This window comes from Oryctolagus cuniculus, chromosome 3, assembly GCF_051225735.1.
Source record: "Oryctolagus cuniculus isolate XC-2025 breed Fujian yellow rabbit chromosome 3, ASM5122573v1, whole genome shotgun sequence".
Classification (NCBI taxonomy): domain Eukaryota; kingdom Metazoa; phylum Chordata; class Mammalia; order Lagomorpha; family Leporidae; genus Oryctolagus; species Oryctolagus cuniculus.
This window is the reverse complement of record NC_142869.1, coordinates 179,462,940-179,488,709: the sequence shown is the minus strand read 5'-3', so window position 1 is coordinate 179,488,709 and position 25,770 is coordinate 179,462,940. Positions and strand designations below refer to the sequence as shown.

The 25,770-nt window shown below is 45.9% G+C and overlaps 1 protein-coding gene and 1 pseudogene across 1 annotated transcript; one reads left to right on the top strand and one right to left on the bottom strand.

Moving 5' to 3' along the window:
• Positions 1-651: 651 nt before the first annotated feature.
• On the bottom strand, positions 652-10,678 carry LOC149127624 (putative NBPF family member NBPF5). The gene is made up of 4 exons (XM_089328723.1): positions 10,588-10,678; positions 3,297-3,399; positions 2,331-2,536; positions 652-710 (listed from the first exon to the last, which is right to left on the bottom strand). Exons 1-4 carry the CDS (start codon positions 10,676-10,678, stop codon positions 652-654), a joined length of 459 nt encoding a protein of 152 aa, XP_089184849.1.
• Positions 10,679-14,593: 3,915 nt separating this feature from the next.
• LOC138849083 (kinetochore protein Spc25 pseudogene) lies at positions 14,594-15,380 on the top strand (annotated as a pseudogene).
• Positions 15,381-25,770: the final 10,390 nt, after the last annotated feature.

Here is a 25,770-nt window from a genome sequence, read left to right as displayed (position 1 = left end):
CCCCGCCCACCAACATCCAGGACCCACGCAAGAGCTGGGGGCCACGCCGCACAGGCACTAAGGCACCAACTCCCCAGGCCTCACAACTGCAAAGCACCTGCCCTGCCCGAGGGGTGAGAGCCCACCTGCCCAGCACCACCCCACCCGAAGTCCGCTAAATCTGCCATCCATACCCCAGATATTTTGATGAGTTAAATACACCTGCCTAGGAGTAACTGTACCCCTGCACTGTTGCTCGCTCACCCCCACAGCTCAGGTTTCATCCTATGACTTCTCATGGCTGGCTCTGGGATATCAATGTGTCACTTTTCGGGCCATCCCGAAATAGAATATCCTAACATGGGTGGGAAGTGAATGCAGTCCGGAGGGTGACCCCCTCCTGTTGTAAGCCAGCAAAACTGCAATGACTTCAGGAACTCTGCATAAGACTGCTTGGTGAGTTGACCCTAGCACTCCCTCTAGGGCACCGAGTGGAGGAGTTGATGGGAACCCCTTTGGCAGCTCCACGACAAGATGTAGTGTTATCTTTGAGACATGAGGGCATGGACCTGTGGGAGTGCGATGGCCCCCTCAGCCTGTTTTTTCTCTCACAAGATCCAATGTGACATTTCAGGTATCCCTGCAAAGTCAAAGTCCACAGGGCTGGCAGACCTACCTGGTATGGGGAGAGTCCACGTAAGGTTCCTCCTGGTTCCCAGATTTCTGGTCAACTGCAAATCAAGTCAGAAATGGAAGGGCACCTTCAGGAAGTTGTCCAATGCCACAGCTACCACCACCAGGACTGCTACATTCTCCATGGGAGCCATCTGGTACTTTGGCAACAGCCTCAGAGGCTAGACTGTGAGTCTCCAGGCCACCAGCCCGGCCTGACCACATGTCCTTAGCATGGGGGATCCCATTTTCTCCATTGAAACAGGACGTTACCCACACCTCCTGTGGCCTCATTTTCTGGAAACCCTAAGATCATTTTGCCCCCAACAACATCATCTCCATCAATAAGCCATCTGGCTGCTGGGTTGAGAACAGCCAAATGCAGAATTCACTCTTCAAAGTCTTGGAGATTGGAAGGGCACGGAACTCTGTGCACTGCTACTAGGTGGAGGTGTGAAGTCTACCAAGCCTCTGATCCAGCAGGATCGCTGGGGCCACCCAGGAAGTCTTGTACATTAGTGGCTCCTGTCAGACCTAATGCCCCAAGTTGGAAACTGAGGACTATGGCAGAGTATTATAGAGACCTCGGGGGCTCAGTCAACTCATCAGGGAAGAGAAAGGCCACATGGTTTGCTAGGCTGAAATCCAGAGGTAGTTGCAAAATGCTGGGGGCTCTGGCTGTCAGGGAGTGTCACTGGGGTGTGACTATCCCACAAGAGATGGCCATAGTGCTACATCCACCATGAAACAGATTATCTGACACACTCCACAGACAAGGAGATTGAAATCCAGAACACATCAGTCACATGTGTGTGAAAACATGCTGAGGACACAGCGGAGACTTTCCACTCTTACACTGTGGCTTTTGTCCCTCTAACAAGCTGCCTCCAGTCACATCCTCTCTCCTGTGTTTTGAAACTAGAGGGAATATATTGGTTCTTTCCCCCATACCCGCCCTCCCACCCCACCTCTTCTCTCTCCCATTCCCAGTCCCAAAAGAGTTTCTTTAGGAAAAAAAAAGAAAAGAAAATCTCAGATCTGGGTTTGGAAAAATCTGTATATACTATCAATTCAACAGTAAATTTCTCTTTCTCTCTCTCTCTCTATTCCATCTGTAAATCCGCCTATTAAATAAAAAATAAAACTTTTTAAAAATTTAAGTGTTCCAGTTGCCCCTCTTCCAGTCCAGCTCTCTGCTGTGGCCCGGGAGTGCAGTGCAGGATGGCCCAAGTGCTTGGGCCCTGCACCCCATGGGAGACCAGGAGAAGCACCTGGCTCCTGGCTTCGGATCAGCGCGGTGCGCCAGCCACAGCGGCCATTGGGGGGTGAACCAACGGAAAAGGAAGACTCTCTCTCTCTCTCTCACTGTCCACTCTGCCGGTCAAAAAAAAAAAAAAGTTCACTGTATTTAATGCAAATAAAATCGAGCCTCCTGCTCCAAAGCCAATTTCATCAGGGAGGGGGGAGATCTTCGCAGCACTGGGACCTTCAAAGCTCTGCATTTCCCACTCTTTCTTCCTACACAAGCACCTCTGACCACAACATGGCCACAAATGTTTAGAGACATGTTTACAGAATTGCTTACACAAACGTAGACTGTTGGTGATTGCTCTTTGAAGAAGTGTGGAGCTGATGCCAGCCCGAGACTACCTTGAGTCTCTGAGCCTTGGCCACCTTACCTGTGCTGAGTGTGCCAGCAAGGTGCTCTGTCAGCCTGAGTAGCTCAGCGAGTAGTTGCTGCCTCCGGCAGCTGTCAGGGTCCTGCTGGGTGAGGAGGGCCTGGAGATTTTGATGGGTGAGCTGAGAAAGAGCTCTCCCTTCCCGTGACTTCCGCGGTAACTGGGTCAGCTCCTGGGCCTGCTCTTGAATTTGAACGCCACGTTTCCTAAGGTGAGACAGGAAAAAATACGTGAAGGTGGAAAGGGACCCATGATGTGTTCTCTGTGTCTCTGCAGAGATTTGGTGAGAACGTGCTCACATGGCCCTCCAAGCAGCGTCACTGCCCGTGTGGGAAAATGCCCACAGCAGGGAAGAGGAAAGGGGGAGCAAGAGATTCCTCGCTGTGAGAGACAGACCTTGCGAGGTTACTGGACATTGGGTTAAACTTTGGTTCCGTGAACAACACCAAGGTTCTTCCTCAGCTCCCTCATCAACACGTTCCTTCAGTCCCTCACTTCAGACCTTTCCTTACAAAGATGCAGTGTGCAGTGCGTGGACACAAAGGTACACACAGAACTACGCCAGGCACAGCGGCTTTCATCAGAAATAACGACTGACCGGGAGAACCGAAGACAGCGTCCACGGTCAGGAGGTGATGGAGATACAGTAAATGAGAAGGGGACCCTACAGCATTGTGTGGATACAGAATGTCTCTGTGTGGTTCACCTTGTTCAGTTTTGTATGTGAATTTCAAGTCAATAAGTGCCTTGTCTTTAAAGTCGAAAAGAGGTTCTCAGTAACCATTGCAGCCCACAGTTTGGTGTTTTTTGTGGTCTGCCTGCTTTATCAATCTGTTTGAGGTGTCAGCCCACCAAGTACATCCCTGCCCTTCTCCAGGCCACATCAGCTCTGCTTCCCCCAGCTGAGCTGCCCCACCTCAGAGATGCATTCACCTTTCCACCTGCCTAGCCCGAGAGCCTCCTTACTTGTGATGCCTCACAGGTCTCAGCTCCGCTGCCAGCTGCCCCTCCAGGAACTGCGGCTTCTTCCTCAGCACTGGTTCAATTAGATGTTTATGCTCTTCACAGTCTGAGAAAAGACACACGTGCACACACGTCTGCCTCAGTGGAAAGGTGGGCGGGCTGCTAAGGTCGGTGTCTTTGAGGAGGAGGAGCTACACCACCCTGCTCTTGGTGTGGATTTCCTCATCTTTGTTTCTCTGTTTCCCGGGGACAGGACACTTGATAATTTCCATTTTATTTATTTTTGTACAGGAAATTTTTTCTAATCCCTTCTTTTTATAAAAAAATAATGTTTTATTTCTTATTTTTTCAGATAATATTTTTGAAGATTTAGTATTTATTTGAAATGCAGAGTTATAGAGAGGCAGAGGCAGAGAGAGAGAGAGATAATCCATCCACTGGCTCACTCCCCAAATGGCCACAATGGCTGGCGCTGTGCCAATCTGAAGCCAGGAGCCAGGCTCTTCCTGCAGGTCTTCCACACAGGTGCAGAAGCCCAAGAACTTGGGCCATCTTCCACAGCTTTCCCAGGCCACTGCAGAGACCTGGATTGGAAGTGGAGCAGCCGGGTTCAAACCAGTGCCCATGTGGGATGCTGGCACTGAAGGTGGTAGTTTTACCCACTACACCACAGTGCCAGCTCCAGATAACACATTTTTCATTTACACTACTGTCAAAGGCTTAGGGGCTCTACTTAATAAAGAGTTCAAGAAATAAAGCATAAGTGGGCCATAATCAGCCAGAGAACAGACAAGGGCTATATACAATAATCAAATGAAAAGATGTTCAACTTTACTTATGTTAAGAAAACTCTAAAGTAGTCACAAAAACATTAAAACTATAGTAGTATATAATTCCCACCAATTTATTGGTAAAAATTTAAAACAAAGTTTGAGAAAACACTATATTTGCAGCAAATAAGCGAAGAAGAATTCCCACCCTACAGCTCAGTGAAAACGTGGAAGATTTTCTGAACTTGTGTCTCAGTTATTCCATGCTCAACCAACTGATGTTAAAAATACTAATTTTAATCCTTCTCAGAGCATGGTAGCAATGTAACTTATTTGGTGGAAAGAAGAGAAGAATCAGGGTTAGAAAACAGGTCATTTCTCCAAGAGTTGAAATCAAATACTCAACATTTTGGTGACACTGAACCTATAGAACTTATTGTAGGATGGAAACATGAATGCTGGTGTGCTTCCCATTCAATCCATATTAACAAATTTCTGTATTTTATTCATATTTCTTTCTTAGAAATAAAACATTAAAAATAGGGAAAAAAGAAAAAAAAAAGAACTTACTGTGTTCCCGAAGGTGGTTTGCCAGGAGGTAGGACATAGCCTCAGATCTAAGAAGTTTCTCCTTCAGTTCTTTTGATTTTTGTTGGCTCCTGGCCAGTTGAGAACGCAATTGCTCCCTGGTTTCTACCCTCATGTCACGTGAGGGACCGGGAGTCAGTGCCATACTGAGGCTTGTAGCAAAATAAGTATATCCAGGAACTAGGAAGAAGACACCCAAGAAAAGGATGAGTTAAACAAAGAAAACGAAACCATGTTCAGTAGGATTGACAGATGACGGTAACTGTGGTGGGACTTAGTGTTAGGAAACACCCCACAACACTTCAATGCCTTTAATCTCGATTCGGTCAGGTGCTCAGAGCAGAAGCTCCTGCTAATTGCTCAACATCTGACAGAGTGAGAGAAGTAGGGCTTCGCTTCCAGGTAACTTGGCAGTTACTGTCACAGAATCAGAACACGGGGGGTGTCATGGAATCCAGGGAGCCACTGCCTTCCAGTTGCCTAGGCCACCTGGCTGATACACAAGGCTGACTGGTCCTCTTAAAGTCTCCTCTTAAGGGGACCTCTCACTAACCACAGTCTCCAGAGTTGTGTACCCCTGCGCTGAAACCATAGTGCCATTTTTCCCCAAAAACTTCTAAGCATGTTTCTCATGGTCCATTCCTCTGTGTCTAAGGAAAGATTAAGGCAGAACTAATTTCCTAACAATTTTTACTTTAAGGTTGTCATAAAGTCACCCCACCTTTTCTCTATGTCACAACGGATCAGAAGGCTTTTCCACCACTGAGAGATGTTGAATTATGAAGTGCCGTATGTTGTTCTCAGACCCTTCAGCAGTTTCTTTCTAGATCCAGTGATATGTTAGGACCAAAAGCACAATGCAACACTAAGTGAAGGATTCATTTGTAAATGTTTTGTATTCCATCTCAATAGACTTCTTGTTGCACTCCAGGGTTGTGCTGGCTTCTTTGCCCTGACACAGGCAACACATGGGCATTTCATTCAACTGAAAGCCAGTCAGATGCCCTTACGTCTTCAGTCTTCCTCTAAGTAAGGTTTCCCTGTTTTGTTATCACTTGACATGCCATTTTACACTTGTCACTTACGGGTTTCATTCTAGCCCCACAAGAGCCTTTTCAAGATATCAAGTGACACAAATTGTTGATGTGAACCCCTCACATATACACAGTGACCATCCATTTGGGAAGACTTGAAAACCTGATGGTACCTTTTTCATATTTGCATTCAGCTTATCTACAAATTGAACAGGGTCTATCTGCAGTTTTTATGCAACATTGCCTGACAAATTTTCTTATTGGCTAAGCCCTACTGAATGGTAGCTGAGTTCCACTAAATGAAGCTGGTCCTGCATCCCACAGCATCTTCCCACTACACTGTGTAACATATCAGTTTCTGAGATGAATCAAAGGTATTAAGAAATTTATTTTCAGCTGTCTGTGAACTTCATATTCTGTGGCAGAAATAGTTTTACATCAAATTCTTAATCTTAAAAATCATAAACTAAAACTTCACAAGGTTACATGTCCTACTTGACATTACACAAGGATGAACTTGGGGCAGTGTTAATAAAAGCAATCAAAGTAACAGTGACAGCTCCTTGGTGAATTTATTCCCAGCATTTGGCAAAGCACTGTACAAATGACAGCATTTCACTTTCATCACAATCCTTGAGATAATCATGAAAGTACAATATCCCAAAGAAGAGGGACAGGAAATAACTCATCTGGTCATATTTAAATGAACATGTTCTCAGGATGGTGCTACGGCTCACTAGGCTAATCATCCGCCTGCGAAACCCGCACCTGGGATTTAGCCCCGGTTGGGGCAACGGTTCTGTTCCGGTTGCTCCTCTTCAGTCCAGCTCTCTGCTGTGGCCCAGGAAGGCAGTGGAGGATGGCCCAAGTGCTTGGGCCCTGCACCTGCATGGGAGACCAGGAGGAAGCATCTGGCTCCTGGCTTCGGATCAGCACAGCATGCCGGCCGACGCAACCATTTGGGGGGTGAACCAATGGAAGGAAGACTTTTCTCTCAGTCTCTCTCTCTCTCTCACTAACTCTGCCTGTCAAAAAAATTAAAAAATTAAAAATAAATTAAAAAATAAAAAATGAACATGTTCTCTGGTTCTGGCAGAGTGGTCAGTGAATAAAGGGAGCAGCACTCTTATAGCATCATTTTCCAGGGCAGATATGTGCCTCATGGCTTACTAGGACCAAAGTTCGGAGGCATCTGCAAAGGCTTTCTTTCCTGATAAGCAACACAACACCCATCATCAAGGATTTCACTGGTCACATGGAAGAATAGAAGACAGACACCTTAGAGCACAGATCCTAAGTGAAATGTTCACCTTCTACATGTTTTGCACCTCTGCTCACCATTTATGGAAGTGTAAAGCTTCATGGCCACAATGTTATATCTGAAAATCTGAAAGTCAAATGTATTTCAAAGGACAGATCTTCTTGGTCTTTAGCAAGGCAATAGGATATAAATACCACATAAGCCATGCAGTACTTGTACCTCATTACATCAGAGCCAGAAAACTTACCCAAACACAACGTCAGCAAGGAGCTATATGAACATTATCACAATGCAGATAAATGAAGACAATGAATAGTCTCTCGCCATTTCTGTAAGTTTTTGTCACTGAATGAGAATATGAAATATCTTCAATTCAGCTATCTTTTTAGAGCTTAGAACTAAAAATGAAATTATGGAGGTTTAGGGGTCATAGTTTGAAATGAATACAGGCAGGGAGAATGATATGGAAGGGAATATGGTTTAGGATGCAGTTGTTTCAGAGAACAACCCCAGTGTACCAAGATACTATACCCTTTTTTCTTCCCTAAACCCAAATTCTCATTGTCCCTTGTTTTTAGAAACATTATTGATTCCATTCACTCCCCTTTATTCTACCAATAGCATATTATCGTTCACTTTTCTCTCCTAAGGCCCAGAATAACACTAGACTCATTCAATAGGCTTCTGGATTCTAATGTCTTCCAACCTAGTGTAATCAGCTGAGTTTCAGGTTTACCTGCCAGAGATGGGAAATCATTCCTAAGGAAGTACAAAGATTGAACAAAACTCTGCTGCTCAGAATCCCATCTTCAATGACCCCAGGGCTCTCGTCTGGGTTAGTGTCAAATCTCCTAACTATGTTCCCCTTTTCCTTCACTATGACCCATTCTCTCTCCCTTGGGCATATCTGGCTTAGAAGTTTTGAGTTTTTATTATCTATATTTTCTTCCTCTATACATGAATGAGGTGACTTAAATTTTTCTTCTATCTATTTAAATTCCTTTGAAAACTTAATTTGAAACATCAAAAGAGAAAGCAGTAACAGAATGAAAATAAAATGTGTGCTTTTCATTTAAAATCCAAAACAACTAAAAAGAAGTTTGAAATAAATGTGGAGGTGTTTCAGTACCATGACAACTGTGCTGGATTTCTAATCCCAATGACTTAGATTTTTCATTCTATTTTGTGATGTCTGTAACTGTATTAGTAACAACTAATGTTACTGACCTGGTTAATAGGTATTACCAGGTATTACCAGGCCTTCAGATACAGTGTTTCTTAGCTTTTCAACAGCCCTGCAAGTTAGGTGCAGTTGCCTACTTTTTATTGATGGTGAAACCTACACTCAGGGCAAGGGAAGCTGGCTTGTTCTAGATCACTCAGACTAGCAAAGACAGATCCAGAATTCAAATCCTCCAATGTCCTGTGTCTTTTCCACACAGGTCCATGTCTCTTAAGTAAGAGAGTGACATGGGCCTTCTATACCAAGGAAGGCCATAGGAGCAGTGGGACAAGATGTTCTTTCATTCTGAAAGCTCAATGCTCTTCAAACATTACTATGATTTAAAAGTGCATTGGGGGAGGGCAGATGCCATGGTCCAGCAGGTTAAATCACAACTTGGGAAGCCCACATCCCATATCAGAGTCCCTATGCCAGTCATGGCCACTCTGCTTTTGATCTACATCCCTGCTAAAGTTTCTTAGGAAGCAGTGGATGATAGCTCAAGTACTTAGGCCCCTTCTACCCATATCTGGACCAGGCCAAAGCCAGGAACCAAGAACTCCATAGCTCACTCTCTCTCTCTCTCTGCTCTTTTCCTTTCTTTGTTTTCAACTTTTATTTAATAAATATAAATTTCCAAAGTACAACTTTTGGATTACAGCGGCTTTTCCCCCCATAACATCTCCCTCCCACCCACAAACCACCCCATCTCCCACTCCTTATCCCATCCCATTCTTCATCAAGATTCATTTTCAATTATCTTTATATACAGAAGATCAACATAGTATATACTAAATAAAGATTTCAACAGACTACACCCACACAGACACACAAAGTATAGAGTGCTGTTTGAGTACTAGTTATAGCATTAATTCACATAGAACAACACATTAAGGACAGAGATCCTACATGGGGAGTAAGTGCACAGTGACTCCTGTGGTTGATTTAACAATTGACACTCTTGTTTATGATGTCAGTAATCACCCGAGGCTCTTGTCATGAGCTGTCAAGGCTATGGAAGCCTCTTGTGTTCACCAACTCTGAACTTATTTAGACAGGGCCATACTCAAAGTGGAAGTTCTCTCCTCCCTTCAGAGAAAGGTACCTCCTTCTTTGATGGCCCATTCTTTCTGCTGGGATGTCACTTACAGAGATCTTTCATTTAGTTCCATTTTTTTTTTGGACACAGTGCCTTGGCTTTCCATGCCTGCGAAACTCTCATGAGCTTTTTAGCCAGATCCGAATGCCTTAAGGGCTGATTCTGAGGCCAGAGTGCTGTTTAGGACTTTTGCCATTCGATGAGTCTGCTGTGTATCCTGCTTCCCATGTAGGATCATTCTCTCCTTTTTAATTCTATCAATTACTATTTGCAGACACTGGTCTTATTTATGTAATATCTTTAATACTTAATCCCATCAGTATGATCAATTGTGAACTGAAATTGATCACTTGGTCTAGTGAGATAGCACTGGTACATGCCACCTTGATGGGATTGAATTGGAATCCCCTGGCACGTTTCTAATTCTACCATTAGGGTTAAGTCCGAGCGTCTGCTCTTTTTCTTTCTCTCTCTCCCCCTCCATCTCTATATCTCCAACACTCTGTCATATAAAAACATAAATTTTTAAACAGTATTGAATCTACATATTGGGAACAGCAGAAATAGTAGACTAGGACTTCAAAGAACTGCATCAGTGTCCACACACAGAGGTGGACACCCCTCCCGCACCGTGGACTCAAGTCACATGTCTGTCACCACACTTTTCATACCTTTTGGCAGTTTCTTGTTTTCCAGGTAGAGCTCCTGGAGAGCTGGGGTAACATTTCATTTAACTCTACATCAACAGCACCCAACACAGCACCAGTTGCATCTAGGGAGAAGCACTCGGTAACCATGTGCTCAGAGGCTGAAAAGAGAAAACTTCATCTCATGGGCATTCCTGTCCTAGTAGCCTCTCAAATCCTCTGCCTTCTCCATTTTGAAAAATCCTCAGTAAAGTTCCTTCCTGTAGGGGGATCCTGACAACTCCCTCAGAGTGCTGAGCTATGATGACGTGGCAGGGATAAGGAAGCAATGTCACCGCATGCTGCCTCCAAACCAGTGCATCCCCACACGGCAGTTGTCACACCCACTGGAACTGTCTGGTTTGGGGCCATCTTTCCTCACCAACGAGGACACTTCCAGACATAGATCAGGTTTTATTGCCTGTTGCCAATGCCTAGGGCATTACTTGCAAAACTAAGTACACCTAGGAGAAAATGTTGTGGAAACCTTTCTAAAGGCTGAAGATGTGCAGAACATTATTATCACCACTGCTTTGGAGCAAGGGGAACCTTTCTTTTCTATCTCCTGACCTAAAAGGCTGAACTGTGAAGGTAATGATTGGCGTCCCCAGCCCACCTCCAAGGGTTTATATACCATCCATGCCCACATTTACCTGATGGGCATTGTGGGGAGGGCAATCCAGGGTCCAGGCTCTGGGGTCTGGAGCAAGGCCTCCTGTGCACATCCCCTCCTCTTGGAATAGGTCTTCCTTGGGAGACAAGGCAGGTCTGTGTTCCTTCTGTCAGTCTCCTTGTTCAGACATCCAAGGAGTTCTGGAAAAGGGCACTGTTCATTCCTTGCTGCTCAGGACTAGTTGTTCTTTAGGAAGGCTGATGATGCTGTGCACATTCTTTGCTTTTCTCTTGAGCTTCCCGAACTCAGCCTGAAGGTTACGCTCATTCAGACCCACTTTTGTGACCCCAGGATCCACTATCACCTCACTCTTCTCCCGTCTTCCTTGATCTCCCACCCACCACACACTGCATCTCGCATTATGCTCTCTTAGTTCTGCATTCTCTGGCCAAAGGCTCAGCAAGATGTTCATGAAGGAAACAGATACTCAGGGTTGGGTATGCCTTGACCACAGTTATTAATGGTCTCTTTTACAGCATCTATTCCATAAATGACTCGGAGACACCCCAGAGCACGACATGACCTCACAGACCTACAACAGCTTCCTTATTTTTCAATAAGATAGTCAAGGCTCAGGAAGGATTAGACTTGCCTATATCTCCACAGCTACTGGGATACAGCACCATCATTAAAAATCTTGGTCTCAAGACATCCTGAGTCTCAGAGTTTCCTGTGTTCTGATTTTCAGAGGCCTTTGAAAGAAAAGTAAAGTGTCAAGTGTCCTTATACCATTATGAAAATAAAATGAAGCACCATGCCAATAGGAAATGTGTTGTTATGGATTCTACAGCTATGTGAATTATCATCAGGCAGTTTTAAGTCACTAGATGATAAACTGGGACCTGGGAACACAGGAGAAAACAACCACATTCATTAGAATTATCAATTATAATCATAATACACGTATGTTGTTATTTGTGCATGTTTGGCTCACGTGATAGGAGATGGCCTTCAGGAGAGCAAGAACTGCTGTCTCTCCAGGTCATATAGTATCCCCAGTGCCTTCACAAGTGCCTGCCATGAAACATTCACAGCTGTTGAAATAAGATGGACTAAAACAATTACTTTTATGAACTCACAACTCACTCTGAACTCACAACTCCAGAGAATGAATGGGCAAAAGTGGGGAGAGTGGGCAGGAAGCAGATGGAACTAATAGAAGTAGTAAAACAATGTGCAGATCTGCAGGAAAGTGAAATAAGGATACGGGCTAGAGAGGCAGCTGCAACGCTCAGGGAGGTCAGAAAGCCGACTGAGATGTGGCTTATTTAAAAACATGTCGGGCCGGCGCCGCGGCTCACTAGGCTAATCCTCCGCCTAGCGGCGCCGGCACACCGGGTTCTAGTCCCGGTTGGGGCACCGGATTCTGTCCCGGTTGCCCCTCTTCCAGGCCAGCCCTCTGCTGTGGCCCGGGAGTGCAGTGGAGGATGGCCCAGGTGCTTGGGCCCTGCACCCCATGGGAGACCAGGAAAAGCACCTGGCTCCTGGCTCCTGCCATCGGATCAGCGCGGTGCGCCGGCCGCAGCGCGCCGGCCGCGGCGGCCATTGGAGGGTGAACCAACGGCAAAGGAAGACCTTTCTCTCTGTCTCTCTCTCACTGTCCACTCTGCCTGTCAAAAAAAAAAAAAAAAAAAAAAAAAAAAAAAAACATGTCTTGTCATTCTAGGTCCCCATCAGCTGCCAGACCCATCAGACCTCAGAAGGGAACCCCAGAACCTGGCACTGATGTCACTGCAGGTGCTCTTCCACGTGCAGCCTCCTCCTCAACACTGTCAGGGAACTTGCTGCTCTCATCTTCAGTGTCATCCCCACGGCTGCACCTGGAAGTCAGTTCAGAAGACAAAGGTGATTCCCTTCACAGATGGCTTCCAGACAGCAGGTAGAATTACACTCTTTCCCAGCTGCCTCCCCACAGGCATGGCCCCCTGAAAACGGGGCTGGCAAGGAGGGCAAAACTCAACCTTCTCCTTTGACAGGCATTCTGTGTAAACAGAAGCCTACACTTCAAGGTACAAGATGGCTTTGACTGCACAGATCTGTAATTAAGTTGCCAACCTCCAGATAAAGTGGCTACCTTCTTCCTCATTTCAAGACAGCCTGACTTCTACCCATTCCTGCCACTGACTGTTATACAGCGACCTTCCCTTCTTTAACATGGCGCAAGTGACTAACATTTTCCCCAGCACTGAGTTCCGAGAAGGCCCTTCCTTTCTTGGGGCTTAAGACAGCCCTGTTCCCCTCACACTTTTCCACTGTTGGAATCAGTTGTGCGTAGGGTAACAATCTTTATAAGGAACTCCGCTTTTGTGGTCTTGGGTGATCCAGAGCTCCAGGACTGTCAAGATTCAAGGCTCAGAATGGTTCACATGTTTCTTCATCCCTTCCCCAACACCCCATGCTTTCCATATTTCTCAAACTCTTGTCCGGTATAACTACCCTTTGCCTGAAGTGTTTCTTGCACTCCTTTGTCCACAAGGGACTTTCCATCCATTCTTTCATTCCCCAAAGTTGGGCCCGGTCCCCTTAGGGCCAAAACACCTGTACTCTTTTCCAAGGATAGGGAGCCTGTGGTCCAGGCAAAGCTCCAGGGCAGTGCTGAGTGGCAGAAGGAAGCTTGTAAAACAGACACCAGGTATAAGCGGCTCCTAATCACCTGAAATGTGGCCACGTGACTGAGGAACCGCATTTCTTGTTTTATTTTATTTAAATTATTTTGTATTTAAATACTCACATGTGGCTGGTGGCTACCATATTGGACAGCACAAATCTGGGGTCTTTCTTCCTTTTTACATCAGTTAAAATTTGTCCAATCTGAGATCAAGAACTGTTGTTCATATGACTGATTCTTTCTGAAAGTAGAGGTATTAATTATGTTAATTCACGGAACACCAATAAAAATATCTTATGACTGTCTCTGTGTCTTACAGAATCTGTGCAACTTCCAGAATCTCCAGATCTGATTGTGATCCTGGCCTCAACAACTAACTCATTAAACTCCTCTCCTTAGCACTGCATAAGTAGGACTCAAAGAGATTAGGTGACTTGTCCAACATCACCCAGGTATTCCTGACAAGGGTAATGCCAAGAAGTCAAGTCTCTGGGCTCTAAGCAGATGTGACTGTTTCTTCTTGTGACAGATGCAATCTTTATCTTTGTTTCTTCCAAGGTCAAAGCACCTGCCCTTGAGCAGACATCTGTGAATGGAAGGACTCTCACGACAATGAACAGCCACCTTAGTACATGAGGTGACCAGGAGCAGTTCATGTCTCCACTCCAGGTTTTGGTACCTGCAGGTTCACACCAGAATATTTTCAATGGCCCTGGTTGATCCCACCAAGAACTAAGAGGGAGTCAGCATGCTGTTCTAACAACTTGTGTTAAAACTCACCCTGAGAGAGCTGAAGACTGGGTTTTGGCTGGAGGTGACGCAGATTTTAGTGCATGGATGGCGGCGGGGCTAAGGCCTGCCTGCCAAGGTGAGGGAGGGTGGGTGCCGAGCTGGGCCCTCTTGTGACGGTAGGAGACTGTGGGCTTGGGGATGGGACATGTGTACGTATGTTGGGCGGCATTTGTAAAACGTGCGTCCTTTCACTTCCAGACTTTTGGCCTGGAGGGGTGGGTAGCGGCCTCGCCGAACGGTTGCGGGTTTAGCTGAACGAGATGACTCTGCCCCTCCTGGTACACGTCCTGGACTGAGCTGTCTAAGTGCCCACTCGGCCGTCCACTTCCCTGCTCGAGTCGGGGTCGGGGGTGGGAGGGAGAGGCGCCGTAGACTTGTTTTTAGAGGCCGGGCGGGGAGGGGCCTCCCGACTCTCAATGCTGGACTCCGGAGGGGATAGAGTTGGGCGTCACCTTAGATGTCACCAGTTTTACTTGTGATAGAAACGGAGTCGGTGTCGTTTCCCAGGATGCTAGAGTGTCTCGCACACTTACCTACTAACAGGGACTTAGGCCTACTAAGAGGGCCTTAGGAGGTGAAGGCGCCTTGGATTCCTGCTGCCCCTTTAAGCACAGTTAAGCCCGGGGCACTTGATCTACCCTGAATATCTAGAGTTAAAGCATTGCCTTGCAAAATGGTGGAGGACAAGCTGGCACTGTTTGATAAAAACATAAATGAATTTGGGAGCAAATACAGAAGAGCTCTGAGTGACGCTCCTTGTCAGATGGTGGGGCTAAGAGACGCCCACAAAGACTCGGTCAAGTCACTTACAGAAAAACTGTCTGTGAAACTGAAGGAAGAAGAACGAATGATTGAGATGTATCTGGAATATAAAAATCAGGTCAACAGACAGAATGAGTTGATTCCAGAGAAAAAAGATAACTTGTTAAAACTGATTGCTGAAGTAAAAGACAAAAAGCAGAAATTGGAAGACCTTAGAAGAAATATCCAGGATCTTAAGGAAGAGTATTCTAGGAAGAAGGAAACTATCTCCACTGCCAACAAAGCTAATGAAGAGAGGTTGAAAAGGCTGCAGAAATCTGCGGACTTGTATAAAGGTCGCCTTGGACTGGAAATTCGAAAAATATATGGTGACAAATTGCAGTTTATTTTCACTAATATTGACCCTAAGCATCCTGAGAGCCCATTTTTGTTTTCTTGGCGTCTAAATGAAGCAAGGGACTATGAAGTGTCAGATAGTGCTCCTCATCTCAAGTGCCTTGAGGAATTTCAGGAGAATGTGAGAAAGACCAACAATTTTTCGGCTTTTCTTGCCAATGTTTGGAAAGCTTTTACTGCGATGGTTTATACTTAATATGTAAATAGTATATTAAAACAAGTTTGTTTTTTCTGTCATGTATATCTTTAAAAAAAAAATTCACCCTGAGGCCAGTGCTGCAGCTCACTAGGCTAATCCTCCGCCTGCAGCACCAGCACACCGGGTTCTAGTCCCGGTCAGGTGCCGGATTCTGTCCTGGTTGCTCCTCTTCCAGGCCAGCTCTCTGCTGTGGCCTGGCAGTGCAGTGCAGGATGGCCCAAGTTCTTGGACCTTGCACCTGCATGGGAGACCAGGAGAGGTACCTGTCTCCTGGCTTGGGATCAGCAGGGTATGCCACCCACAGCTCGCTGGCCGCAGTGGCAATTGGGGGGCTGAACCAATGGTAAAGGAAGACTTTTCTCTCTGTCTCTCTCTCTCTCTAACTCTACCTGTCAAAAAAAAAAAAAAAACAAACAACAACAACAACAACAAAAAAAAACAACAACAACAACAAAAAACCTCACCCTGGCCAGCACTGTGGTGCAGTGGGTTAACACCATGGCCTGAAGTGCCCGCATCTCATATGGGCGACAGTTTGAGTCCAAGCTGCTCCACTTCTGACCTGGCTCTCTGCTATGGCCTGGGAAACAGTGGAAGATGGCCCAAGTCCTTGGGCTCTTGCACCCGCGTGGGAGACCTGGAAGAAGCTCACTGCTCCTGGCTTCTTCGGATTGGCGCAGCTCAGCCGTTGAGGCCAATTGGGGAGTGAACCATCAGATGGAAGACATCTCTCTCTCTCTTTCTCTCTCTCTGCCTCTCCTCTCTGTTTGCAACTCTGACTTTCAAATAAAAATAAATAAATCTTTAAAGAAAAAAAAAACTCACCCTTGGAGTCTGTGTTGTGGTGTATCATGTAAAGCAGCTGTATGGGTGCCAGTTCCTGTCCTGGCTCCTCTACTTCTTATTTTTAAGATTTATTTATTTATTTGGAAGAGTTACAGAGAGAGGAGAATAGACAGAAAGAGAGAGAAAGAGAGAGAGAAAGAGAGAGAGAGATTCTTCCATCCTCTGGTTTACTCCCCAAATAGTGAAAATGGCCAGGTCTGGGCCAGGCCCATAGCCAGGAACCAGGAGCTTCATCCACGATTCCCACATGGGTGGAGGGGCCCAAGCACTTGAACCATGTTCCACTGCTTTCCCAAGTACATTAGCAGGGAGCTGGATTGGAAGTGGAACAGCTTGGACTTGAACCAGCACTCCTATGGGATGCCAGATGCTTTACCCTCTATGCCTCAATGCTGGCTCTGCTCAACTTCTGATCCACTTCCCTGTTAATGGCCTGGGAAAAGCAACAGAAGATGATCCAAGCATTTGGGCCCCTGCTACCCACATGGAAGAGCTGGATGAAGCTGCTGGCTCTTGACTTCAGCCTGGCCCAGCCCTAGCCTTTGTGGTCATCTGGGGAGTAGGCAAGTAGATGGAAGATCTCTCTGTCTCCCCATATCTCACTCTGTAACCCTGACTTTCAAATCAATAGATAAATCTTAAAAAAAAAAAAAAAAAAAACCTCACCCTGGGTGAGAGTGGGGGTGACAGAGAAAATAATCCAATCCACCGACTTCAGAAAATTATTTTAGAAACTGGCACTTTGGAGGAAAGCCTAACGTGTGCGTGTGTGTGTGTGTGTGTGTGTATGATAGGGTTCTTTAAAATGTGGAAAATGTTACTAAAAGATTGTTTGTAAGGAAAAAATTAAAAACTATGAAGAGATTTTTCATAATATATATTTTCCTACTAAACACACCTCCTATTCATGCACATAAAAATTTTTGTTCCAAAATGAACTTTTAAAAAACTTCATTTATTTGAGAAGCAGAGAGATAAACAGGTAGCTCCTGTCCACTGGTTTACAGCTCAAATGCTCACAACATTTACACAACATTGAGCTTGGAACTCAGCCCAGGCCTTGCTACTTGAGTAGCCGAAACCCAATTATCTGAACCATCACCAATGCTTTCTGTCTGTATTAACAGCTATCAGGAGTCGGGAGTTAGAGATGGGTATAAAAAAATAAGTACTCCAATATGGGATGCAGGATTCTCAACTGGCCTCCTAACCTCTAGGCCAAATGCCCTCCTGTATACTGCTTATATCTGAATTCTATTTTCCATCAACTTTTTGGAAGTACCCATGTATAACCCATATTCTTATAATACATCTTCCTGGAAACTGTCCCCAACTACATGGAAAGATGTTACATGATCAGGGCAACCACTCAATTACCTGCAACTCTGAGATTGCTCTGTACTGAAAACATACACTGAGACACCTCAATGAAATGGCACCAAGATCCTCATAGAAGCTGTCTCTTAATGGGCTCTGAAGGGAAGAATAGAACAAACTTGAAAGATACCTATGATAGTGCCAGCACTGTGCCACAGTGGATAAGGCCACCACCTGTAGCTCTGGCATCCCATATGGGCACCAGTTCGAGTCCCGGCTGCTCCACTTCCCATCCAGCTCTCTGTTGTGGCCTGGAAAAGCAGTGGAAGATGGCCCAGGTCCTTGGGCCCCTGCACCTGCGTGGGAAACCCAGAGGAAGCTCCTGGCTCTGGATCAGTACAGATCAAGCCATTGTGGCCATCTGGGAAGTGAAGCAGCAGATGGAGGACTTCTCTCTCTCTCTCTCTCTCTCTCTCTCTCTCTGCCTCTGGCTCTCTGAAATCTTTTTTTTTAAGATATCTATGATAAAGTAAATTGTTACGGGGTTTCCCATTTCTTCATTGTGTCAATTCTCCTATCATCTACAGCAAGACAGACTTAATTCAATGCATTCATTTGTTTATTCCTTCAGTAAACATTATAACCTACCAATGTGTTTATCAAACCCTTATGGACACAGCACTGAGTGGAATAAACAGTACAGTCCCTGCCTTCATGGAGTTCAGTTTGGAGAGAGGAGATAATAAAGGCAAAAGCAGGACAGAGGGACTAAATGGGGAACGGCAGAGGACCAAAGCTTTTCAAAGCTTTTCACTTTGGTCTCAGGTGAACTAAATATAAACAACACAGAATTAGACACAGACCATCCAGATATTAGAACAACAGCAACACCAAAGACAATTTCCACTTATTTTTATCCCTAATTCCTGACACAGGCTGGCTATTGGGCAGCAGCAGCTGGTAAGATTTCCATCTCTGTCCTTTCCTTGCTGACAAAACCAGCAAACCTGCCATTTGCCCTATGAGAATCCCACCTGAAAACAGTGTCAGCGGGCAGCCTGCCCAGCTGAAGTGAAGGGTGAGGAACACAGCAGAAATCCAGGGCCTGAGCAGGTCGGTTCCTGCATCCCTTATTTGCTCTTTCCCCACTGCCTGCAGCTCCACCATTTATGCAAAATCAGATTCAGCCACATGCCCACTTTTCCAGAGATGATGGGTAGAAAGCAAGGAAATCCCCCTTCCTAGTATCCCAATTTCCTGGAAGAAATGGTTTCTCTGAGAGAAGTAGCTGAAATCTTAGTTAGAAAGGCAAATTCTACAACTAGAGTATGTGGTTAGAATCTCACACTTAATAGCAGTGTGGCTAGTAGACATTATTTCATCTCCCTATGACTTAATTTGCTCATCTGTAAAATAAGGATAATAGTAGTTATTTACTGTTCTTAGTGGGTTCAGTGAATTAACGTATGTAAAGTACTCTGAACAGTGCCTCACACATAACTGCTCTATGTGAGCATAAACCATTGCTAGTCATCCCCACACTATGCTGTAAGCTCTCAGGAACTTCATCTTGCCCTCTGATCATCTTATGGGATACCCCCTAGGCTAAGCCAGCTCCTACAGAGCCCATCTGAACCAACCTCAGTCCTTCTGTGGAAGGCATTGTGTCCCTCAGTACTCACAGTGAAGCTTCAATCCCATTACCTTAGCATTTGCAGAAGGGATCTTTGGGAAGACATATGATTCAGCTATGAAGGTAGGTTCTTCATAATGAGCTTAGTTGCCTTCTAAGAAGAGACACCATAAAGTGCTCTTCTCTCTCTCTCTCTCTCTCTCTCTCTCTCTCTCCCAGATGAGGACACAGCAAGAAAGTGGTTTTCTGCAAGGCAGAAAAAGAGCCCTCACCACACTTTCAAGCCATATTGGTGCCCTGATCTCAGACTCCCAGAATTGTGAGGGAAATAATCTCTGGTCTTTCTGTCATACAGTCTATGATGTTTTGTTATGGTATCCAGAGCTAACCACAACATCCCAGTGCTAGAGGCTGTCATGAGTTACTCTGGTGCTATAAATTCTCCCATTTCTGAGTGCAGAAATTTTGCATAAAGTCTGTGAATAAAAAGGATTTAGGAGTGAACCCCCACTCAATCAAATATCAACTGAAATCTTGATCTCTATTTAATCTTTGAGTTCATCTGTTTTCCGACTGGATGATCACACCTGTTTGCAGTACAAGACAGTTAAATGACAACCCCAAAATGCAGAAGTTGTGACGCGACAGCTCAATGCCTGGAGCAGAGAAGGAGAATCTACTCCATGACCTTGATCCCAAAAGGAAGTTGCGTAATGTGCACTTACAAATGAATTGTCAGCAGATTCACTGTCACCTTCCTCAGGAATTACAAGCTCATGGGGAAGCAGCACTCACTACCTTCAGGGTCCCTCTAGATTTCAGGGCACCCAGGAATCTGCAGAGTGTGCCTATGGCTGATTTTTAGCTTTGCTGACTACCCCCCCCTCCAAGCTACTTTTCTAAATGACACTGAGATGACATCCGTTCAGTCTCAGCACTTTGCTGCTGGGAATTACACACAATGTTGTTATTTGCTAAGCTGTTCCGAGACTGGAATGTCGATCCTTTTATGGCATCCAGTTCTAGAAAAATATCCCAGTCCCCTTACCTGGGAGGGTCCTACTTGACCACAGAGGTTGCCTCAGGGGTACTGAGGGGGAACTGAGCAGCAGCTGGGCCTTCATTATAGCAGCCCTTCCCAGAGCATCCTTCAACCATTCAGGACCCCTGCTCTGCTGTCAGAGCTGATGACTCATGAACGTCACAGACTCCTGCTTACTCAACAGGAGTGACAGCTGGCAGGTGATAGTGTGGCACATCTTTGGAGAACCTGACATTTATGTCTCTCTGACATAAATGACTCTAGCAACATTCACATCTGGGCGGTCATGTAAAAGTTCTATGACAAAACCTAACCTCTCTGAGCTTCACTTTTGTTCTTTGTAGAATGGAAATGACCTGCATCTTGTAGAATTGTCAGAGGTGATGTGTGCAAAACTCATTCATTCAACAAAGTTACTGAGTTTTGAGTGCTGAGTTGAGTGAAGCATGGTTCCGAGCATTGGTCCACTCTCATGAGGCCCATATTGTAGGAGTGGGAGAAAACAGCAGAGAAAGAAGAGAATACATGTTCCAGAGGTTGGTGGTAACTGCTGAGGGGAGAGAACCAGACAGGAACAGGAAAGAAGTACTGAGGTAAAAAACTGCTGTGTCATAAAGGTAGGTTGAAGAAGGACTCCCTGAAAAGTGAACAGAGCTCTGAAGGAAGTGAAAAGGTGGGCATGAGGATTCTGGGAAAAGCTGTGCAGAGACCTCAAGGTATGAGAGTGCCTATAAAGACTGAGGAAGAGACAGGGGTCCAGGGTGGCTGGAGCTGAGAAAGGAAGAGGAGAACAGTATGAAAGTAGGTCAAAGTGTCAGGAGGTCATACAATGCCGACCCTAATGTCATTAAGAGTGCGTTTGCTCTTACTCTGAAGGAGACAGGAAGCTATGGGAAGATTTTTGCAGAAGAATGTCATGATCGAACTTAAAACTTCCATCTGGGGAGATTCCAAGATGGTGAAATAGGGAAGAGCATACTGCTCTAGGATAGGAGTAAATAATAAGAAAAAAATGTAGGAAATACATTCTCAGGAGAGAATTAGAGAGCAAACTGCAGTGGAAATTCTGTGGAAGGAAGAGGAATGGCATGGATCAGTGTGGAAGATTCGGATGTGCAGCATGAACACAGACACAACACATGACCCCAAGAGCCAGAGAACGCTCCAACTTTGGAGACTGAGGTAAGATCAGATTATAGCAACCCATGCCAACAGTGATACAGAGGGAGAACATGGCATGAGTCTGGCCTGGAGCCCTAAGGGGGAGAGGGTTCCCACTGACTCAGTAAGAAAAAAATGGGAGCACATTTCTCTCACCCCATCTGCAACACAACAGCACCCAGCAACTGGCTGAGAGAAGGCAGGCACCATTTTGGGCATAAGTGGCAGCTAGGGAAGCTCTTGTGCACGCACCCAGCTGCTGGCTGAGAGGAGATGCCATCTTCTCAGCAGTACCAGGAGTGGCAGCTTGGGTGCACGTACCTGCAACCCAGTGGGGAGAAGGCAACATTCAGTGGGTGGCTGTTGTGCATGCATGTGATCTAGAGATTCCAGCAGAGGGAAAAAATCTATGTTCCTCACTGACTTTGAGTCAGCTGGGAGAATTGAGCACCCATGTCGAAAGGTGAGGTGCCCTAGCCTCTCAACATACCACAGGCTCTGTGGCTCAAACTGCCAAGGCACAGCACCCACAGGCAGCTGGCTCTGGGAACATCTCTGCCTCTCGCTGACGGGACAGGCTAGCAGAGCAGAGTGGATCCTCTGAACCCTGTTGACTGTGGGAGCCTAGTGTGCTGAGACTGTGGGAACTCTGTGACTGCATGAGAGGACACAAAGTGTAGCTGGGTCTCTGGGCCATCAAAGTGAGCTGCTCCAAATGCTGCTCAGAGCTCCACGATCACCTGGGATGGGTCACTGCAATGGGATCCATGCCTATGCTGAGGACTACACAGATCCTTCGTGCTGTTTATAACTCAGCACAGAAGAGTATTACACCCATTGTGGGCTAACACCCGAGCACTGATCACCTTGGAAGAGAGGAAGTGAGGGTGTGATTACGCCAACAAATCCCCTTTGCTAAAAGGAAGATATCTACCATGCCCACCTTGGGTATTACCCTGGAGACATGCCTCACCCTGGAGCACTGATTAGAGCTCCCAAGATACCCCAGCACAAACCTCAGATATTCACAGAAACAGCAGACACCCCACTAAGCCACAGAGACAAGTTCCAAGATAAAAGACATGAGGAAAAAAACAATAAATATTTTCACAAATGCTTAAAAATAAACACAGAAATTCTAGAAACAAGAAAAAGGAAGACAACTTGCCTCCCTCCCCCCACCACCAAGGAACATAGCACTTCAATATTAGACTGTGAAGATGAAGAGATTGAGGAAATCACTGAAATGTAATTTAAAAGATTAATCATAGGATTACTCAGAAGCAAATCCACAAATTAAAGAAATCCATACATAGCATGAATGAGAAATTATCCCATGAAACTGAGATTTTGAAGAGAAATCAAAATGAAATATTAGAAATGAAGAATTCAACATGTCAAAAAATACATTGGAAAGCCTTAACAACATATGTGGTGAAGAAAAGAAAGACCATCAAAGCTAGAAGACAAATTTTTGTAAAGTTTTTAATTAGAACAAAAAAATGGAGAAGAAATTAGAAAAATTATAAAAGTTTTACATTTATGGTATACTGTCAAGTGACCCAACATATGGGCCTTAGCAGATCCTGAAGGTGTGGAAAGATAGAATAGATTAGAAGGCCTATTTACTGAAATAATTACAGAAAATTTCACCAATTTGGAGAAAGAAAGGGACATATAAGTACATGAGGCACATAAAACTCCTTATAGGCATGACCAGAAAGGATCTTCATCACAACACATTGTAGTCAAACTTTCAGCACCAAAACATAATGATAACGTTCTAAAATCTGCAAGAGAGAAACACCAGATTACTTTCAGAGGCTTATCAATTAGGCTCACTGCTGATTTCTTATAAGAAACTCACATATCTTTCATTTAGGTCTTTTTTTTTTTTTTTTTTTTTTTTGGCCACAGTGTCTTGGCTTTCCATGCCTAGAATACTCTCATGGGCTTTTTAGCCAGATCTGAATGCCTTAAGGGCTGATTCTGAGGCCAGAGAAGCGTGATATTTATGTTTTATGGACCTTTCTGCATACTCTTTTACACTGCTAAAGAAAAAATTTTATGCCAGTACATATTATACCATTACAAAATGTGTAGTGGGTTATATCGATCTACACTGCAAATGGGGTGTGAGGATCACTATGTCCACATAAAACATGGGGAAGTATAGGACAGAGGAAGTAGCAAAGATGATTTCTGGTCCCAACCAATCAGTGACAGCACTGGGACTGGATGAAGCTCCCCATGCAGACTGTCCTGGCAACCACAGACCTGACCTGATGTCCCTCCACTGACAGCAGTGCCTCTATGGATGCAGGAACCCTTGGCACTCTAGAGCTTGAACTGCAATATGAATACTTTCCAGGGATCAACAGAAGCACCCTAATTGTTGAAGCGTTGGAAGAAGGTGTAGTGAGCCTAGCAGAGAAGCACATTTCCCAGCATTCCACGTATAATGAATTGAGGGCAGTTCCTGGAAGGCGGGGCTACTAGAGCATTCCAGGTGTCTCAGAGACATTTGGAAATTAGGCTCAAAAGCAGATAACAGTGGTTGGTGGCTTCTGACAGAGTCCAGCAAATTTAGAGAAAATACATACAGAAATGGGTCAGAACCTACAGCCTACGATTTTCACATTCTAATTTTAAGGTGTTCCCAAAAGTCATCTCAAACACAAATTCATGGTATGGCGCATACACATACTCCAAGTGTGTGTTCACCCAAACACAAATACACACACATACACAGTATCTGCTAAGAATACAACATTATCTGACAGCAACAGCAAATAAACACCAACAAGCAGCAGTCATAAAGGACCCTGCACACAGCCAAGGTTGCTTCTCCCCTCGAGTCTGCGGCAGCCTCAGGGGCTGTGCCAGAGAGAACCTGGAGTGTGCAGTCAATGTGGAAGGCAGGATCAGGATAACAAGAAGGAAGAAATGGATGGTGGAAGCCCAGGGTAGCATAGCATCCCAAAGAGGGGAAATAAACTCTACGCGCTATCTTTTTGTTTCTTTAAGTGCAGAACAGAATATATTTTGCTGATGTTACCTATCGCTCAGACTGGCACAGGTGAGCACCAAGAAGGATCCATTTGACTATGGCCTCCATCCATGGGGGAAAGGAGATGAGCTTTCACCACTGAGGACTTCTGCAGTCTCCACTAATGCTTACCCCAGCAGTAGGAGCCCCAGAACTCATGGTGGAGCCATCACAGTCCCACCTCCATCCTAGCACCACCATATGCCTGCCCCAGACACAGGTGCTACTGCCATCATGACGATGCCCACGCCACAGACTCCCCCCCGCATGGCCAAAACCGCTCATGTCTGTGGCCCAGAAACCAGTAGCACACCTGCCGTGAGTGGGCTTCTGTCCCAGCTCTAGACACCACCATGGCTTCATGTGCTCCTGGACCCAAACCACACAGAGAGCGCCCATCCCCTCTGCCCACAGGTCCCATCCCTTTCCCCTGCACCCCTCTCCCCGCCCCCAAACCCGGTTTCATCCCTGGCCCCGCATATGACGTCACCTCTCAACTCTGACCTCACATTAGGACTCCCCTGCACCACACCTCGCACCGCGTCTCCTCTCCACCCCCTCGTCCTGTCTCCACCCCTCATGGGGTGTCTCCTCTCCACCCCCACGTCCTGTCTTCACCCCTCACACCGCGTCTCCACTCCACCTCAATGTCAGGTCACGTTTCCTCTGCCCCCACATTACGTCATGTCTCTTTTGTCCCCCACATCTTGTCTCCTCCATGTCGTTCCCCCTCTTCATGGAGGAACGACACTAAACCCTGCCTAGGCTTCATATCCGAGTCACGGCACCATTATGTCGCTCCCCCTCTTCATGGAGGAACGACACAGGACCCTGCGCTGTTCCCTTGTCTGCTCGGCCCTCCCCGGGTTTGCTGCTGGTTCTTCCCGGGTTGGCTACCTACCCTTCCACCTCCATGGAAGGGCGGTTCCCCTGCCACTTTCCCCACTTCCGAGGGGGAGCGGCACACCACCAGCCGGCTCTCTCGGGGGCTGCTCAGATGTTCCTCAGGTGTTCCTTCAGATAGATGTTCCTGGTGCATGTTGGCTCTCTCCGGGGCTGCACAGGTGTTCCTTCAGATAGATGTTCCTGGTGCATGTTGTCTCTCTCCTCCTTTATAGTCCTCTTCCACCAATCCCAACTCTGCTACCCACACGCCGAGTATGCTGCTCTCCTCCAATCAGGAGCAGGTCCTGCTGCTTATTGGTTGAACTGGAGGCAGCTGTGTAGAAGCTGTTTCCTCCTCTCCCAGCGCCATATTGTGGGAGAGCAGATGCATAGAATAAGTCTTAATTCCAGTAACAGTCTAGTCCGAGTTGCTCCCCACACCTCCGCCCCACAC